The sequence below is a fragment of the Oryx dammah genome, unplaced genomic scaffold (assembly GCF_014754425.2).
Source record: "Oryx dammah isolate SB20612 unplaced genomic scaffold, SCBI_Odam_1.1 HiC_scaffold_6, whole genome shotgun sequence".
Lineage (NCBI taxonomy): Eukaryota > Metazoa > Chordata > Mammalia > Artiodactyla > Bovidae > Oryx > Oryx dammah.
In genome coordinates, this window is record NW_024070190.1 from 1,368,751 (window position 1) to 1,388,186 (window position 19,436).

General features: G+C 40.4%; 1 protein-coding gene across 1 annotated transcript in view; it reads right to left on the bottom strand.

Moving 5' to 3' along the window:
* Positions 1-19,436, bottom strand: part of LOC120865383 (protein bicaudal C homolog 1) — a 354,738-nt gene that overhangs the window by 153,011 nt on the left and 182,291 nt on the right. Inside the window, exon 3 of the mRNA XM_040242641.1 lies at positions 14,034-14,103. Coding sequence (XP_040098575.1) covers positions 14,034-14,103 — 70 coding nt within the window. The remainder of the gene's footprint in view (positions 1-14,033; positions 14,104-19,436) is intronic.

The window sequence follows — 19,436 nt, forward strand, 5'->3', positions numbered from 1 at the left end:
TTTACGACAATTGAGAGGATTTGGGGGAATCACAGGTTACTGTCGCCTTTGGATTCCGGGTTATGGGGAACTTGCCTGGCCTTTATATAAACTTATAGCTGAAACTCAGCAGGCCCAAACTGACAAACTGGTTTGGTCTCCAGAAACTCAAAAGGCTTTTAAGGTTCTTCAGACTGCTCTCCTGCAAGCTCCCACTCTGAGCTTGCCCACAGGGTCAGAATTTAATTCGTTTGTTACTGAAAGAAAAGGTATGGCCTTGGGAGTTTTGACACAACCCCGAGGGCCTCACCAGCAACCTACTGCTTGTCTAAGCAGAGAATTAGATGTAATTTCACGGTGGCCCCACTGCCTAGGAGTAACTGGGGCAGCAGCTTTATTAGCACCTGAAGCTTTAAAAATAATTAATGGACAAAACCTTACTGTACTGACTTCTCATGATGTGAGTGGAATCTTAAATTCTAAGGTTAACATTTGGATGACAGACAGTAGGCTTCTTAAATATCAGTCATTGTTGTTAGAAGGACCAGTAACTAAGCTTAAAGTTTGTGGAAATTTAAATCCTGCCACTTTCCTTCCGGAGAAGGAAAATGAAACACCTGATCACGATTGTTCTCAATTCCTAACTTTAAACTATGCAGCTCGGGAAGATCTAATCGATACCCCCATTAGACAATCCTGACATGGAAATATTTACGGATGGCAGTTCTTTTGTTCGGGATGGAAAGCGTAAAGCAGGTTATGCCGAGGTGACTGCTGAACAGGTTTTGGAAGCAAAATCTCTCTCCATCTGGATTACAACGAAGTGGGAAGTATCCTGGAGAGGACTGGGAAATTGATTTTACTCATATGCCAAAAGCTAATGGATATTCTTGCTTACAAGTCTGGGTAGATACTTTTACTGGATGGACTGAGGATTTTCCCTGTCGTAGTGAACAGGCTAAGGAGGTTATAAAGATTCTCTTCGTCAGTGGAAGGCTTCCCGTGGTGGACACCTCCACTTCAAGGAAAGGACTTACTCCAAGTCGGTGAATACCTTCAACAACAATCACATGCGATGCCTCTTCTTCATCTGATGACTTCTACCAACCCTAAAATGGACTGGTGCAACATGTTGCACTTTAACTATGGACATAATGCGACTTTTAATTTTGATTCTGATTGTTTTGTTTTTATTGTTTGCTCCCTGCATCTGTAACTGTGTAACTAAATTTGTTTCTAGCCCATGAAAGCTTTTAAGTTACAAATGGTTGCTCAAACTCCTGCTACTGCTGCACCTTCCTCCAACTACTATTTGGGGCCCCTGGATCAGATATCCTTAATATGAGGATTAGGAGAATATGTTGCCTTGCCAATTTAGGGACAACGCCCCTTCTCAGCTCGGAAGCAGTTATGGAATGAGAACGACGCCCATTTTCCCTAGGCAACATAATTCTCCTAAAAGAAAAGGGGGGAATGAGAGTCATTTCCTAGGCAGGTTGATAAGAAGTCTAGGGGTCCCCCAGGAGAGAGGGGTCTGGAATTCTCAAGGAGGAAGAAAGGACAAACTTTTTTCTTCTCTACATTCCTTAGGATTATATAACAACAATGTATTCTGCCTGAGGACAGTCTCTGGATTAAACCTTCTGGCTAATTCTGTAAATTATGGGAATAGACCTGCTCTTTACAAGGATTATATAACAACAATGTATTCTGCCTGAGGATAGTCTCTGGATTAAACCTTCTGGTTAATTCTGTTATCTTAAAATGTAAATTATGGGAGTAGGTCTGGTGAGGTCTTTACAACCTCCAGACATTCTTTGGATTTACTGGCGAATATATAACTCCATTGCTAACACTAACAAGCAGGGTACTCTTTCTATCCCCTTCTGATGTCTATGTCAGAAGCTTTCTCTATCTCCTTTATGCTTTAATAAAACTTTATTACACACACACACACAAAAAGAAATGTAAAATAGCAAAATGGTTGTCTGAGAAGGCCTTACAAATAGCTGAGAAAAGAACAGAAGTGAAATGCAAAGGAGAAAAGGAAAGATATATCCATCTGCTATGGTTTTTCCTGTGGTCATGCATGGATGTGAGAGTTGGACTGTGAAGAAGGCTGAGCACCGAAGAATTGATGCTTTTGAACTGTGGTGTTGGAGAAGACTCTTGGGAGTCCCTTGGACTGCAAGGAGATCCAACCAGTCCATTCTGAAGGAGATCAGCCCTCGGATTTCTTTGGAAGGAATGATGCTAAAGCTGAAACTCCAGTACTTTGGCCACCTCATGTGAAGAGTTGACTCACTGGAGAAGACTTTGATGCTGGGAGGGATTGGGGGCAGGAGGAGAAGGGGACGACCGAGGATGAGATGGCTGGATGGCATCACTGACTCGATGGACGTGACTCTGAGTGAACTCTGGGAGTTGGTAACGGACAGGGAGGCCTGGTGTGCTGCAATTCATGGGGTCGCAAAGAGTCAGACACGACTGAGCAACTGAACTGAACTGAACTAAATGCAGAGTTCCAAAGAACAGCAAGGAGAGATAAGAAAGCCTTCCTCAGCGATCAGTGCAAAGAAACAGAGGAAAACAATAGAATGGGAAAGACTAGAGATCTCAAGAAAATCAGAGATACCAACAGAACATTTTATGGAAAGATGGGCACAATAAAGGACAGAAATGGTATAGACCTAACAGAAGCAGAAGATATTAAGAAGAGGTGGTAAGAATACACAGAAGAACTATATAAAAAGATCTTAATGATTCAGATAACCATGACAGTGTGATGTCTCACCTAGAGCCAGACATCCTAGAGTGTGAAGTCAAGTGGGCCTTAGGAAGCATCACTATGAACAAAGCTAGTGGAGGTGATGGAATTCCAGTTGAGCTATTTCAAATCCTAAAAGATGATGCTGTGAAAATGCTTCACTCAATATGCCAGTAAATTTGGAAAACTCAGCAGTGGCCACAAGATTGGAAAAGGTCAGTTTTCATTCCAATCCCAAAGAAAAGCAGTGCCAAAGAATGTTCAGACTACCTCACAACTGCACTCATCTCACACGCTAGCAAAGTAATGCTCAAAATTCTCCAAGCCAGGCTCCAATAGTATGGGAATGGAGAACTTCCAGATGTTCAAGCTGGATTTAGAAACGGCAGAGGAACCAGAGATCAAATTACCAACATCCACTGGATCATAAAAAAGCAAGAGTATTCCAGAAAAATATCTATTTCTGCTTCATTGACTATGCTAAAGCCTTTGACTGTGTGGATCACAACAGACTGTGGAAAATTCCAGAAGAGATGGGAATACCAGATCACCTTACCTGCCCCCTGAGAAACCTGTATGCAGGTTAAGAAGCAACAGTTAGAACCAGACATGGAACAACAGACTGGTTCCAAATTGGGAAAGGAGGACGTCAAGGCTGTATATTGACACCCTGCTTATTTAATTTATATGCAGAGTATATCATGCGAAATGCAAGGCTGTATATGGCACAAGCTGGAATCAAGATTCCAGGGAGAAATATCAATAACCTCAGATATGCAGATGATACCACCCTAATCTCAGAAAGCGGAAAGGAACTAAAGAGCCTCTTGATGAAAGTGAAAGAGACGAGCGAAAAAGCTGACTTAAAACTCAACAATCAAAAAACTAAGATCATGGCATCTCTTCTCATCACTTCATGGCAAATAGATGGGGAAACAATGGAAACAGTGAGAGACTATTTTCTTGGACTCCAAAATCACTGCAGATGGTGACTGCAGCCATGAAATTAAAAGATGCTTGCTCTTTGGAAGAAAAGCTATGGCAAATTAGACAGCATATTAAAAAGTAGAGACATTACTTTGTCAACAAAGGTTCATCTAGTCAAAACTGTTTTTCTAGTAGTCATGTATAGATGTGAGAGTTGGACCATAAAGAAAGACAGGCATCGAAAAACTGATGCTTTTGAACTGTGGTGTTGTAGAAGACTCTTGAGTCTCTTGGAATGCAAGGAGATAAAAACCAGTCAATCCTAAAGGAAATCAATCCTAAATATTCACTGGAAGGACTGATCCTGAAGCTTCAATATGCTGGCCAACTGATGAGAAGAGTCAACTCATTAAAAAAGACCCTGATGCTAGGAAAGACTAAAGGCAGGAGGAGAAGGGGACGACAGAGGAAGAGATGGCTGGATGGCATCCCCGACTCGATGGACATGAGTTTGAGCAAGCTCCAGGAGATGGTGATGGACAGGAAGGCCTGACGTGCTGTAGTCCATGGGGTCGCCAAGAGTCGGACACGACTGAGCGAGTGAACAACCTCTCATTTTTTAAGAGGAAAGATCCAATTGCAAAAAAAATGCTTGTTTGTAAAAAATGAGCCAATTTTCATAAAGTGATAATACATAACTTGGCATAGACCAAATAGCCAAAAGTAGACATATGCTGTGTTCTTGTTTTATTTTTATTTCAGGCGAGACTTATTTTGCTTTAAGAGTAATTTCTGGCAACAAGATATAAAGAGAATGTAACTTCTCATTCCTGAAACCTCTCTATTACCTTTTGATAAAAATGTCTCTTAGGACCGAGGTTTGTATGAAAATGGCTATAATAAGCCACAAACCATGCTTTAGTGCCAATAGAAAGACCATTTGAAGAAGTGAGGGTGCTACTCTGACTTGTTTTCCTTAGCTAATGAGAAATACCACATGGTGGTTTGCTCATGTTTGCAACTGCAAAAGACTTCTTAAAAATAATCTAATTGCTACTGACAGGCCTGACAGATGTCACCGAGTTCTGTCCAGTGGTGCCGTAACAGGCAGAATAAAGCCAGGGAGATCCCACACGTGGCTGGGGCAACCATCAAAATCTCGTACCCATCTCTAGACCAAGACAGGAGTGTACGGCACCCTCATGGTGCTCAAATATGGTCCTAAACCATAGACAGTGTCGCAGTTATCACCAGCACACATTCCAGAAAGGAGGAATAGAAGACAGCTGGAACTGGGAGGGCAGCCAGCCCTACAGGCACCAGAGCTACAGACACAACTGAGACAGGGCTGAAACACTCAGGGGGAAGAAACAACGCAGGTTGCACCAGCTACGTAATTCAACCCGGACTACAAACTAGCTTTTAAAATGTGCAGGTCTGCCCTCCTACTGTGTTTCATCTCTCCTACTGAAATCCTGTCCATCCACCTATGTTACTATGGATATATGCCCTCCTTCAGGAGTCACTCATATAGATTGACTCTGTTCCTAACGCTGCAAAAGAAAACCAGTTACACAAGACACCCATTTGCATGAAATGGCCTAATAAGAATCCAGTGCATGGATGGACCTAGAGACTATCATACAAAGTGAAGTCAGACAGAGAAAGCTAAGTATCATATGGTATTGCTTATATGTGGAATCTAAAAATATGATACAAATGAACGTATTTACAAAAGGTAAGTAGAGTCACAGATGTAGGAAACAAACATGATTAAGGAGGGGAGGGATGTATAGGGAGATTGAGATTGACATATACACACACTGCTATATATAAAGTAAATAACAATTAGGATCTGCTGTATAGCACAGAGGAAGAGTCCACTCAATACCCTCTACTACTCAATACTCAATACGGGAAAAGAATCTGAAAAAGAATGAATACATGTATTTGTGTAACTGAATCACTTTGCTGTAATCTGAAACTAACATGACACACTAAGTCAACTTTAAAAGTAAATTTTTAAAGAAGAATCCAGTGCTGTGTAGAGCCATCTCCTGATACCACACCTGTTCCTCTAAGCTCAGCGTTTTTCAGCCTTGCACTGTTGACATTTTGTGTCAAATAATTCTCATTGTGGAGGCTGCCTTTTGCATTGTAGGATGTTTAGCATCATCCCTGGCCTCTACCCACCAGAAGCCAGTAGCACCACCTCCCACACGTGATAACCAAACTATCGCAACAGTGCTACCATGCCCCCGGGAATAAAATCAACCCAGCTTGAGAACCACGATACCACATAATAGTATACAAATCCTAGTGAAACCATTAATGGATTTTAAAAGAGAAAAGGAAGGAAAAATACTGTAAAAAGCACCAATAGAAATTAAAAACCGAGGTTGAAAGTAATTTTAAAGATGGTCATCCAGCAAGGTTCTAAAATGTGGGTAAGGACTGAGCATTGCATTTCTTCTTGAAGAAATAGTTAAGAAACATATTCTCAATCTGAGTTTTCCTAAATGAATGTGCTGGTGAATTTTTATTCCTCTGGTGAGCACTCACTCACCATGAGCACCTACACATGTGCTTAGGAGTGGAGAGAATGCCCTTGAATTTTGCAATCAAGGTTTCCAGCCTAACTCCATCATTTCAAGCCCTATGTATGACACTGAACAAGTTACACCATCTCTCCATCAGTCACTCATGTGCAGAGTAGGGATAACCATGGTCATTCGTGGAGGATTACTGTGAGGATAAAGAGAGAGAACACACCTGGGACAACACATATTACAAGGCAGACAAATCAAGAATAGTTTTGCCCTTCCTCCTCATGGGGTTTAACAAGGAAAAGGAGCTGTAGTTAGCAGGGATCTTGGGATGGCAATTTCTTCACTTTTAAAGGTAACTGACTTGAAATAAAACATCTGTTCAGGAACAAGACCACTGAGGGGAAAGGAGCTCTCTCCCCAGGAACAGGGTAACAGAGGCAGGTGAATTCAGAAAGCTTGTGACTTGGCTCCAGTCCCTTCTGGGGAACACAAAGGCATGATATACCATTTAACCATCCTTCTCCTCACATTCTTCTCCTTTTTTTAAATTTTACAAAAATTTTCATTAGTTCTTAAGAGATTTCATAGTGCTTTTAAACATACAACTAAGAAGTTATTGATAATACAGCATTATCTTTGCATATCATACACTTTTAAATGCTGATTAAAGTGTTGTGCCTAATATCTAGGACTATTTTTTAATATAGACTCTGTTTCTTAGACTGTCTCAGGAACACAGCAAAATTGATGCAAAGCACAGAGTGCTCATATGCCCCTCCCCACACACAGCCACTGGCTCCCCGACCATCAATATCACAAACCATTCTGTGGGTTTTGACAGATATAAGATGACATGTACTTACTATTTTAGATTATATCGTTTAGCTGCCCTAAAAGTCCTCTGTGTTCAGCCTATTCATCCTTCCCTCCTCCAAGTCCCTAGCAAATACTGACCACTAAATCTTTTTACCATCTCCATGTTTTTTACCTTCTAAAACGTTCATGGAATTGGAATCATACAGGATGCCTTACCAGTCTGCTATTTACTAACTGTAAAACCCAGGGCAAGTTATTTGACTTTATGAGCCTTAATTTTTTCACTTGTAAAATGAAAATACCATCACCTAACTTACATGGTGTTCTGATCAGGAAATAAGATTATTTACATAAAATATTTAGCAGAATGCTGTGCCCCAATTGGTCTCAATAAATGGCAGTAGCCAATATTACTATCGACATGTCAATGACATAACCAAATCCTAATTAAAATACCACAACCAAAACAAGTTTGGTCTGGAAGATAATCAGGAGGCTCTATCTTGTTGAGTCTCATTGACACACCTACTATGAACAGTACTAGAGTTTCATTCATTCAAGTTCCCATGAATGGCAGCCATCAGATCATTTTCCTTAAGTTTCCTTCCACTTCTCTGACTCGGGCTACTCAGACCGTGAAAAGCAGTTTGAGCCACATAAGCTTCAGCCACAAATCATGTCCACTTTCATTCACTTAGAGAGGTCTACAGGAAAGATATCAATAGTCAATTTTCTCAACAGTGAATGCTACTCCTGTGTGAGGGCTGTGATTCTAAATCTTTCTCCTACACAACACACCTTGGTGATATACATTCTCATCTCTATTTGTAGTTTCACTATGATCATGACTGAGTTACCGGACAATCTACAAATGCTGACTCAGTGTCCACCATGTACGGGTGTGGGCTTGCTCAGTCCTCTCCAACTCTTTGGGACCCCATGGACTGTGGCCCACCAGGCTCCTCCGGCCATGCAATTTTACCAGGCAAGAATACTGGACTGGGTTCCCATTATCTCCTCCAAGGGATCTTCCCAACCCAGGGATCAAACCTGCATTGGCTGCTTTCCCTGCACTGGCAGGTGGATTCTTCACCATTGAGCCACCAGAGAAGAGACACAACGGTGAACAAAATGCATGTACTGTTTACCATCTGAGGAACTAACTGCCTAGAATGGTGTGTTCTCTGACCTTTCTTTATCACCCATTTCACATTACGGCATGCACACCTGCTCACTCATGGCCAACTGTCTGCCACCCTATGCACTGGGGCCCGCCAGGCTCCTTTGTCCATAGGATTCTCCAGGCAAGAATACTGGAGTGGGTTGCCATTCTCTTCTCCAGGGGATTTTTCCCCACCTAGGGATCAAACCAGTGTGTCCTGCGTCTCCTGCAAAAGCAGGCAGATTCTTTTACCACCAAGTCACCTGGGAAGTCCCATTTCACACCATGACTGAATAATATATACATGTGTGTTTGTTCATACATAAAAACAGTGACAGACCTGACTAAAGGTTTCATGAAACGATGCTCTCACACTCTGAAGTTTGCTTCTCTAATCTGGTTGTGGTCTGTGTACATGCTGCTTGTGACCCCACAATACACAAATATCGTGGTCAAAACCCACCACTAGGAACACTGTCATCCATATGCTGTGCCAGGCCCTCTTTCTTCCCCCTACCCTTTGAGCAATAAATACCAAGGTAAAAGCATCATCAAGTCCCATGTGAACACACAACAGAAGCTTTAGTACTCTTGACAATACATTTTCCTCTGGAAAAAAATTAAGTGAAAAGTCTACATTTTTTCTCATGCCAAGATTCTATATTAGATGTTGCTTGTTCTGATGGAAGACAACCAACAATAATAAAGCCCCATAGAATTCTGATGATCTTCTTGTTTATTCCAGGAGGAAGAGAATGGCCAGACTTGGTGCCAATGGCCTCCAAAACATCAGGCAACCCAGCCAACACCTTCCATTCCGGCTGTCTTGGGGCACTGAAACTGTCGTAAGAGAAACACTTGCAGACAACAGTTGCTATCACTTAGTTAAACTCTGCAGGACAACTCTTCCCAGAACAAAAGGCAATAAAGCTTTATTAATGCTGATCTTACTTACATGGAATTTGGCATTAAAACTTTAAACAATTTGTAGCCACATCCACCTTGGCTAGTCTAAGAAGACAGAGGACTGATAAGCAAATTAAAAGAAAGATTTTAAGAAAAATTTTTGTTTACCTATTTGAGGGAATAAGCCCATCTAACATCAAGGAGCATGCAGGATGATCATAACAACGCAATAAGTTCTCCTTACAAATCACTTTTATCTATTTGTTAAGGCAGCTTTGGCAGGACTTGTATTTAGCAAAACAGTCAAACTTGTTCAGAATGTAATCTGTACTTGAAGCTGCATTTATTTTAAAATAGGCTGTGATTCAGAATAACATTCAAAATTTTAATGAGTACCTGGACTCATTCTCTGTTAGTATGCTTCTTCAGTATTATACAATTATTATTAATTTTTGGCTGCACTGTGCAGCCTGTGGGATCTCAGTTTCCCAGCCAGGGACTGAACCTGCACCACAGCAGTGAAAGCCGGAATCCTAAACTCTACGCCACTGGGGAACTCCCAGAACTTTAATTCTGTTTCTTTCTCTTTTTTTGGTTGCACTGGGTCTTTTTTGCTTTGTGTGTGGGCTTTCTCTAGTTGCCAAGCAGGGGTTACTCTTCGTTACAGTGTGACGGCTTCTCATTGCAGTGGCTTCTCTTGCTGCTGAGCACAGGTGCTGAGGCATCCTGGCTTCAAGAGTCATGGCATGTGGGCTCAGTAGTTGCGGTTCAAGGCTCTAGAGTACAGGCTCAGCTGTTCTGGCACATAAGCTTAGTCGTCCCACAGCACGTGGACTCTTCCCAGACCCGGCATCGAACCCGTGTCCCCTGCACTGGCAGGTGGATTCTTATCTACTGCACTGCCAGGAAGTCCCTTAATTCTTAAATACTGCTCTCACATCAACAAACCTCGTCTTTCCATGGAAAGCAGAACCTTCTATTATTCTAAATCTAACAGTTGGAGAGATTTTTATTTTCTTCTACTCAAAACAAATTTATGCTATGCAGTAGAAATACTATGAATTACTTTATTTTCTTAATCATGGCCCCCATCAAGATAATCCTAGGCTTGCCTATCTGAATGCCCAATTGCCTACATAAATTTAAGATACTGAATCTTAAATTCTTAGTTCTTTTTGACTGAGGATTCAATCTCTCAATGATTTAAAACACTTGGGAATTTTTTTTTTTTAGTTTTATAGTCCCTGAGTTTATATCATTAAACATGCACTTCCCCAAAATGCCCTGCTTACTAAATGACAATGTTCCTAGTACATTTTTCCACTGTATTCTCTATGGTTAAAGGGAATGAAGAAAGGTAAAGGGGAGGATAAGGGGAGAGAAGAATGGGGTAGAAGGGTGACATGGAAGGAAGAGGGGCAGATGGAGGGGACAAACACCAGACAGTCTTGTACCCCAAATGACATCTCACACAGGCACTGAACAACGAGGTCACTGTCACTCTAAACTCACTCATGCTGACTGCAAAGAGGACACAGACATAACATTAATGAATCCATATAGATGCAGTTCTTTAGGAGCCAAGATGGACACTGTTCCAGAGAAGTGGCCGCTGAAGGATCCTGCCTGTTTTCCGATAGCAGTCATCAGCCATCCATTCCCTTTTGAACACATGGTCTCCCTAGTGACTAAATAATGGTATTTCCATATCAGATGGTGAGATTTTTGTTTCCGAAACTCAACCTTAAGAACCACCAGGGGAACTTGTGAAATATATGGATTTCCAGTCCCATCTCAGACCTACTAAACCTGAATCTCTAGTGTGTTGGTTGCTCAGTCATGTCCGACTCTTTGTGACCCCATGGGCTGGAGCCTGCCAGCTCCTCTGTCCATGGAATTCTCCAGGCAAGAATACTGGAGTGGGTTGCTGTTTCCTTCTCCAGAGAAGAATCTTAAGTTTCTTACATGATGGCAAATTCAGGATGCTGGCTTTCTGCCTTTCTGCCAAGCAGGATCCTACTAACACATCAACCCAAGGAGTCATACAGCTACTCACACATACAGCTGCTCCGATAAAGGATTGATGACTTGAAAAATAAAGTTTCGACAGGACTTCTTGAAAAATGCAGGACTAATTCCCATAAAGTAAAGAAAGGACAGACTATGGTAACAGTAGCCATGAAAAACATTTGTCTAGGCTCAAACATTCAATCAATAAGCATCATAAATCTAACAGTGAAATACAATACAAACACACGGCCGCACTGTCTCTCTGGCACACGAGGGATCATCTGCAAATTCCAAACCTTCACATCACCAAGGGACTTAGAAGTTAATAATCATCCAGAACATGGCATGAGTCCCTAGATACCTTTATATTCTTTGGTCTCTTGAATAATAATAGTTTGGAATGAAGAAAGCTTAAAATTAAGAACACTAACTCTTTTCTCAACAACATTCAGAGGTAAGAAAGGGTCAGATAAAAAAGCAAATAATTACCTTCTAAAGTGCCTCCTGCCACTTGACTTTTACTAAATACAAACTATAGTCACACAAATTTCATCTCTAAATCAGACCATTTTAAAAATATATGGGAATACACATATCAGGGATGTAAGCCAAAATGTAATTCAGCAGCTGTGTGTTTAAGCACTAAGGGCAAATCAAGTCAATGCTGAAGAGTGATTTCCTCTGAGGAACACTTTTTTTTCTTTCTTTCTTCCCTGAGCTCAATCTCTCTCTTTTGGCACATTCTGCTCATCATTCAGTATTGTGTACATTTATGGCACTTCATAAATAATAAAAAAATTGAAGGATGTCTTTAGACATAGGCCTTCAGGGATCAATTCTTAGGCATGATTCCAAAAGTTAACTTTAACCATGTGGAAATTATGCTAAATGCCCTCAAATGTACTGCTGAGATACTCTTATTTTCAAAGTGAAATGTATCATCACAGTGTGGAATAGAGTTGGCCACTGTGAATGGGTTAAATGGATCCATGACCAGAAACCAATCTAAAACATTATCTTAATCTATTCGATCCATATTATCTAACATCTCTAAAGTTGCAACCACATTTTAAATTTTAAAAAATGAATAAAATGAATAATTATCAGTTTCCCACGATAGGGGGACAAAAACTGTAGCATGGATAATGCAAGAGAATAAGCCATCCAAAATTATCTGGGATTGTTGTAATATTCATGTTTCCTTGGGGCTTTTCTTTAGGGACTGATCAAATTACATTTTTATTAGGCTAGTAATGAAACTCAGGTCGTTCTTTAAGTAAAAATACATGACAACACAGGAGGAGGCTCCAGTTCATGTTCAAATTCCAACTTTTCAAATGGCAGGCCAGGGAGTTTTGAACGGCTGCAAACAACCAAATAGGGAGGCAGCCAGCTAGTGGCAGCTTCTCCTTCCGCATAAGTATAGCACATCTCAGCCCAATGGAGATAGATATATCCTATGCTGCTGCTGCTGCTGCTAAGTTGCTTCAGTCGTGTCCGACTCTGTGCGATTCCACAGACGGCAGCCCACCAGGCTCCCCCGTCCCTGGGATTCTCCAGGCAAGAACACTGGAGTGGGTTGCCATTTCCTTCTCCAATGCATGAAAGTGAAAAGTGAAAGTGAAGTCGCTCAGTCGTGTCCGACCCTCAGCGACCCCATGGACTGCAGCCTTCCAGGCTCCTCTGTCCATGGGGTTTTCCAGGCAAGAGTACTGGAGTGGGGTACCATTGCCTTCTCCGAGATATATCCTATAACACTTAGCAAACGTAAGATTCCTACAAAGTTGTGACATTCCACTTGGAAATTCACTATGTTTTCTTAGGACTGTTTAGCATAAAAGCTTCCCTTTTCTTGCCACCGTGGTCACAAATATTGGAAGTAACAAGGTCAGGGTGTCAATAGGAATTCCAGTCCACTGAAGTCCAGATAACAACACTCGCAACAAGTTGAAAAATAACTTACATTCCAAGGGATGAGTAGCTCTAATAAAATGAGATTAAAAGAAGGCAATCTGGATGACCAGAAACAAGAAAGCTGACAAATCTTGCAGTGTTCAGCATCATTTAGCAATAAAGGTCATAGAGAGAAGGGGGCGCAAACACAAAACTCAACAGCAATAACAAAAAAGCTAGACCACAACAGACAGCTCACACCACCATTTTCTGAATTGCTTGGTGATGGTTCTCCATTATCTCCTATTGACTACGGGCATCTTTTAATAAGCATATGCAACAAAGCTTCTTGACACTGAGGTTATACAAAAAAAAAAGCTATCCATAATACATAATAATGAAAATATGAAAATAATATGTACTCTTGGAAGGAAACTAAGGGTCCTATGCTTTCATTTCTGACCATCCATGCACCAGTGAGTGTCCTCTAGGTTAAAGCAGAAGAAAAAAAAAAAGACAAGGAAAACGCTTGGCCTAAAAAAAAAATCCTGTGTGTTCTTTGCTGTGTGATAGACAAAGAGGAGAAGCAGCAGTCAGGAAAGGAAATCTAAGTTCCTATCAAATTGGAGATGAAAATAATCAACTGTTAAATCTGGGACATAAACAAGAAGTCTAAAGTGTAAACAGAGGGAGTCTGTGTGTTGAAAACACATTATTACGTGTGGGGAATTACCATGACTCATGGACACTAGATGGTCATCCTTGAAATCATAAGATGCTACAATAATCTTCTACAATAGCATATCTATTATTACAAAATACTTAAAAATATTATTCTGTTGTTGAATCAAAAAGTTATATGTTATTTTGCATTATGATAATCCTTCCCAAATACTGCTATGTAACAAATATTTGGGAACAACTATGATAAGGATAAAGGTTGATTTTAATTCCCAGGAAACCTGCGGATATTCCACAGTCTGCATTATCACAACCACCGATTTCTCCATCTCACATCATTTACCTTTCTTGGATTTGGCACCAATCTTCAGTTTTGATGGCCAAGCAATCTGAGTATTTGTTTCCTCCATGATCTGCAACAAAAATTTAGAGAAAAATATTGATTCGATTAAGAACTTGCATTTACAGGTAAGATTTTTTTCCCAGAAAAAAAAAAATATTTTCAAGTCCTTAGCATCAACTTGTTGCAACAAAATGACCTCTTTTTAAAACAATTCAAAAACAAAACAAAACCTTGTTGGAATGGGGGTGGAGAGTGGGGAGGGGAGACACACTTTTATAAGCCTTTAATCTATTAGAAATAGTCAAGTATATTTGTTACTCCCAGCATTCCTCTCTGTGATGCTCCAGAATTTTAACTTGTTGCCAAACCACCCGAGATGCTTGTGCTGAGTAAAATTCCCCCATGACAATCACCAGTGGATTGCAACACATCAAACACGATCCTTGTAATATAAAACGACATGGGATAGGCCTTACAAAATGAAGCGTTTTTGGTTTTTGTTTTTTTTTTTTTCCTGGAGAAAGAAAATAAACTTGCTTTGGGCACATTTGTGTTTCATTAAAACTGATGAAAATCCTCTAAACAGGACATTGCGTCATAAGGCTGCATTTCCCATCATCTTTTGCCTGATCTGAGATGGCATTTTTGCCACAGTTCCTTCCCACTTCCCAGGCAGCTAATACTGGCCAGAAGGACTGGAGATCCACTGTGCAAAAGCCCAAGGACAAGTGATGCAGGCAAGGTGTGCCCAGCAAAGGAAGTCCACGGTAAATGAGAGATGAGTGAATCACCAAGAAATGCTCATCCTTTCTATTATCACACAAATTAGCCTAGGTTATTGTTGACTTTCATACCATGAATATAAAATTCACTCAATAAATGAATAAAGCCAATAACTGACCTAATTCATAGGCAAATGACAGCAACTACCACTCGTAAGTCACTTGAGTGGGATAATATTTAATTTTTCATATGGATTTAGAGGTAACTAAACAAATTCATGGCAAAGGCAATGAAACTCATGAACACTGTAGTTAATAAAAAGTCCCTCTTCTCCCTCTGTATTGGCTATGTTCTGGGCATAAGGCTAAATGGTTAACATGTTAGCGGGCATCACTCTTCATTTAATCCCCTTTATCACAGCAGCAAAGAGCTTGCAGCAGATGTTTCAGCCTGCCAGCCCACAGAGGCATGCTGTCCACCCACTATAAGGTTTTTTTTAAATCTGAGCCAACATTTTTAAATCTGGGAATTTCACATAGACATTCAGGTTTCTGCTTCTCTGGAAAATGTGGCAAAATTAGCATCCGGAGCCCACACCCCAACGTGGCAAAATTCAGCTGGGCCTGAGGACCAGATGCCCCCTTTACCCAGGGTGAGGAGACCCTGTGCTGTCCCCCCACACCAACTCTCCCTGGGTCTCCCACAATGAGATCCCAAGCCACTTGCCCTTCTTGTCACTGTGTATTACTCACTTGCCATTTATCACGATGTTTGCACTTCTATACCCGTGTCTCTATTGAAAACTGAAAACCAAAACTAAAGTCACCCTGTCTTCACAAAGTCAAGGGGCTGCCCTGGCCCTGCAGGTAGGCAAGCCCATTGCCCCAACTCTCCAGATCCAGCCCCTGCCTCTACTCCTCCCATCTATGCTGTCCTATTCATGGGTTTCATTGTCTTCTCCATGAAATAAGAGAACTTATTTCTAAACAAGTTAGAAATAAGAACTTATTAATTTCTAAACTTAACTCTAAACCCATATTTTTTTATTTTATTTACCTTACAATACTGTATTGGTTTTGCCATACATCAACATGAATCCGCCACAGGTGAACACGTGTTTCCAATCCTGAAGTCCCCCTCCCACTTCCCTCCCCATACCATCTCTCTAGGTCATCCCAGTGCACCAGCCCCAAGCATCCTGTATCCTGCATCAAACCTAGACTGGCGATTCGTTTCTTATATGATATTATACACGTTTCAATGCCATTCTCCCAAATCATAGGTCCTCAGTAGTTATCTATAACTACTAAAAGACAAATATCATATGATATCACTTCAGGGCCCTGTGCCCCCCCCTCCCCCCAGCTGCCCCCCAGCCCCTACTCATGCACCACCCCAACCACCTCTCTCTGTTTATCTTCCTCCTAACCCTTATCACAATCTGAGATTCTATTTTCTGTGTTTACTTGTTTATAGTTTGTCTCTGCAAAATAAAAGCTCTCTAAACCCTGCACACAGCAAGCACAGATTTATCTGGATAAATGAATCTTCCTAACACCCTTAGGAAGTAGATTTCTTTATTCCTCAAATAGCTGGGATGGAACAGAGTAGGGATAAATACTTTAGACAGCTGACAAAGACTTGGCCTTTTAACCACCATACTATATGCAATCTAGGACCTCTCTCTTTTAAAAAATGTGTCTAACACATTTGAAAATATGCTTTAGAATTTATGCAGACTGACTGGTTTTAACAACCTGCAAATATTTATCAAAAACCTACTTCGGTGCCATATTTATAATACTTAATAAAGAAGTTGCTCATCAAAGACAGTTGGAATATATAACTTTCTGAAACTTTCATCATTTGGAGAGTTTCCCAGAAATTACCTTGCATATCTCTTTTTATTAAACACCAATAGATGCTCCATAAAGAAAATAATTTGCCATAGAAAATATCTTAACAGCAGGTAACAGCTATTGAGCGGAAATGCCTTCTTTACACACACTTCCTCTAAACGTCACACCAGTCCAGTGTCTCTACAGTGCAGTGAAATGCGAAGACCCATAGCAATGAATAAGGAACAATTCCTGGTGTTCACAAGTTTACAGTCAAGTTCAGGGACACAGACAGACCATCAGAGGCAGTGGGCTGGGTGCTGGCACAGGGCCACTCACAAGGGTGGTTCTGGCTCCTACTGTGAAAGGTTGGGGTTGGAGGTAAAGTTAGTAAAGGGCTCCCCAAAATATAGCCTGCAAAGTCACTCAAGTCCTGACAGCCAAGTAAAAGCCAATTTATGAATGAGGTTATCAGTCACTAAATGAGGGCAGGAAGGCCCAATCAGGAGGGCTTTCTTATGGGTCATGTTTTATCACCTATTAGTTCCAGCTACTGTACACGTATCTTCAAAGTGACTAAAATTAGATAGAACATTTTCCTCTAAGATAGCTTAAGAGAGAAAATGGGAAATTAAGATCTTACTATCATATTGGTGGGGAAGCAGAAAGAGAATAATCTATATACTTTTGTGAATTAAATAATTTGGCTGTGTAATCCAGTAAATTATATCAGGTGCCATAATTATAATACTTAATAAAGAAGTTTCCTTGTCAAAGATGGTTGAAAGACATAACTTTCTAATATCTTAATCACTTGGAGAGCATCTTAGAAAGCATCCTGAGTTCAGAGGCAGAATTATAGTGCTAAGCAAGTCTGAGGCTCTGTTACTAGCACGTTTGGCTTAAAAAGATGCCCTAAGTGGTCGTCAGAACAAGCAGATAGGAGAACTGGCAAAGATGAGCTCAGGAAGCTTGTGGCGGAAATCAAAGTAGCCACAAAACCTCTGAGAAGAAAATGACTATCTTACATCTCAAGAAAAAAGGGGGGGGGGGGAATCCTAAAGTGAGTTTCAGCTAGTTCTTTCTTTTTAATCTTGCTATGGCCCTTGTTTCCACTTTCACAAAGCCAAAGCTCAAAGAAGAAACTACTAATTTTGAATCATGTTCTACAGACATTAAATCACACCTTAAATACTTTAAAGGCTTGTTTTAACCCATAAGTCTGGATGCTGTAACCTTAACAAAGCAGCTAATGAATGGAGGTCAGAGATAAAGTGAAAATTTCAGATAAAGGCAAAAATAAGACCTAGAAAGTTTACAGGTGAATTCCACACTTTAAAAAAAAGATGTTCCAGGGCTACCAGATAAGCCCTGACCTAAGGGCTTATCTTCGTTTTCACAGAGGCCTCGTCCTCGAGTTGAACAGCTTGGGTATAGACACAAATGATGTCAAAGTCGCTGAGGAGACTGGGCCGTGGATGCAACAAGTTCCTAGCGCATCTAAAGGGTCAGCACGCAGGGAAAGGAGATGAAAGGAGCAACTATCACAGGAGCTACAGGCAATCTCTCACCATCTTCACAAAATCCAGACATTTTTAATAGAGAACCACAAAACTAAAGTGACATTTTTCTGGAAAACAGGAAAGAACTCTGGAGCAGTTCATTCAGTGGATTTTATAATGTATGAAAACACTGACATCTTTCAAGAAAATGTATTTTCTACAAATGAATTAATCCTGCAAAACTTCACAAAGAAATCAATTCCCAGAAAACCATGACAAGCCCTAATTTTTAAATTGTTTTTAATTAATTTTTAAAGAATTTGTGCCTGTACCCTGTGGCATATGGGATCGTCATTCCCTGACCAGGGCTCAAACCCACACCCCCTGCATTGAGAAGGCAGAGTCTTAACCACTAGACTGCCGGGGTCCCTAAATGCCCTAATTTTCAAGCAAATCAGGATGATATCCAAAAACTTTCGTTTGCATTCAAGGAATAATTTCAATTAAATACCCAACTCCTGACCAACCTCTTTACAAAAAAATAAGTTGTTGATGTCCCCCAGTTGTGTAAAATTTGAACTGAAAGCTGGGAAACCTGCCTAAAATCACTAGTGCTTCCATGTGAAACTAAACCTATAAATACTCTGATGTCAGTTAAGCCAGGAATGCCTGGGTATGCAAAACCACAAAACCTTTGAGAAGAAAATGACTATCTTCTGTCTCAGGAAAAAAAAAAAATCCTCAAATGAATTCCAGCTAGTTTTTTTCCCCCAATTGTATTATTGTTCTGGTTTCCACCTTAACAAAATCAGACCTTGAAGAACAAATATCTGATGTTGAGTCATTTTCAATAAATATTAAATGACACCTCAAATATTTTAAAGACTTGTTCTAACTGATAATTCTGGATGCTTCATGTTTATACCATCTCAATTAGGTCAGTGTTAGCTTCTGAGTATCTTCACTCTCACAAGAATCTCTTCTCAATTCTACTAATTTCTGCCAGGTTATATATAATAAGCAGCAATTCTATATGTCACAAAGAGAGAGGAGATTTTGGAGGAGTTGATCTAAAAATGCAATTATTTGAAAAATAACTCTTAAATTTCTGTCATTAGACTTGTACTAACAGGAAATTAATCATTAAAATGTAACTTAATTCTTATGCTAATCTCAGTTGTGATGAATTCCAAATATTTATAGTAAAAAATGGAGGAGGAAATGGCAATTCACTCCAATATTTGCCTGGAGGATTCCATGGATAGAGTCCATGGGGTCACAAAGAGTGGAACACGACTAAGTGAATGAGCATACATAGTAACAAAAGTATCTGACCTAAC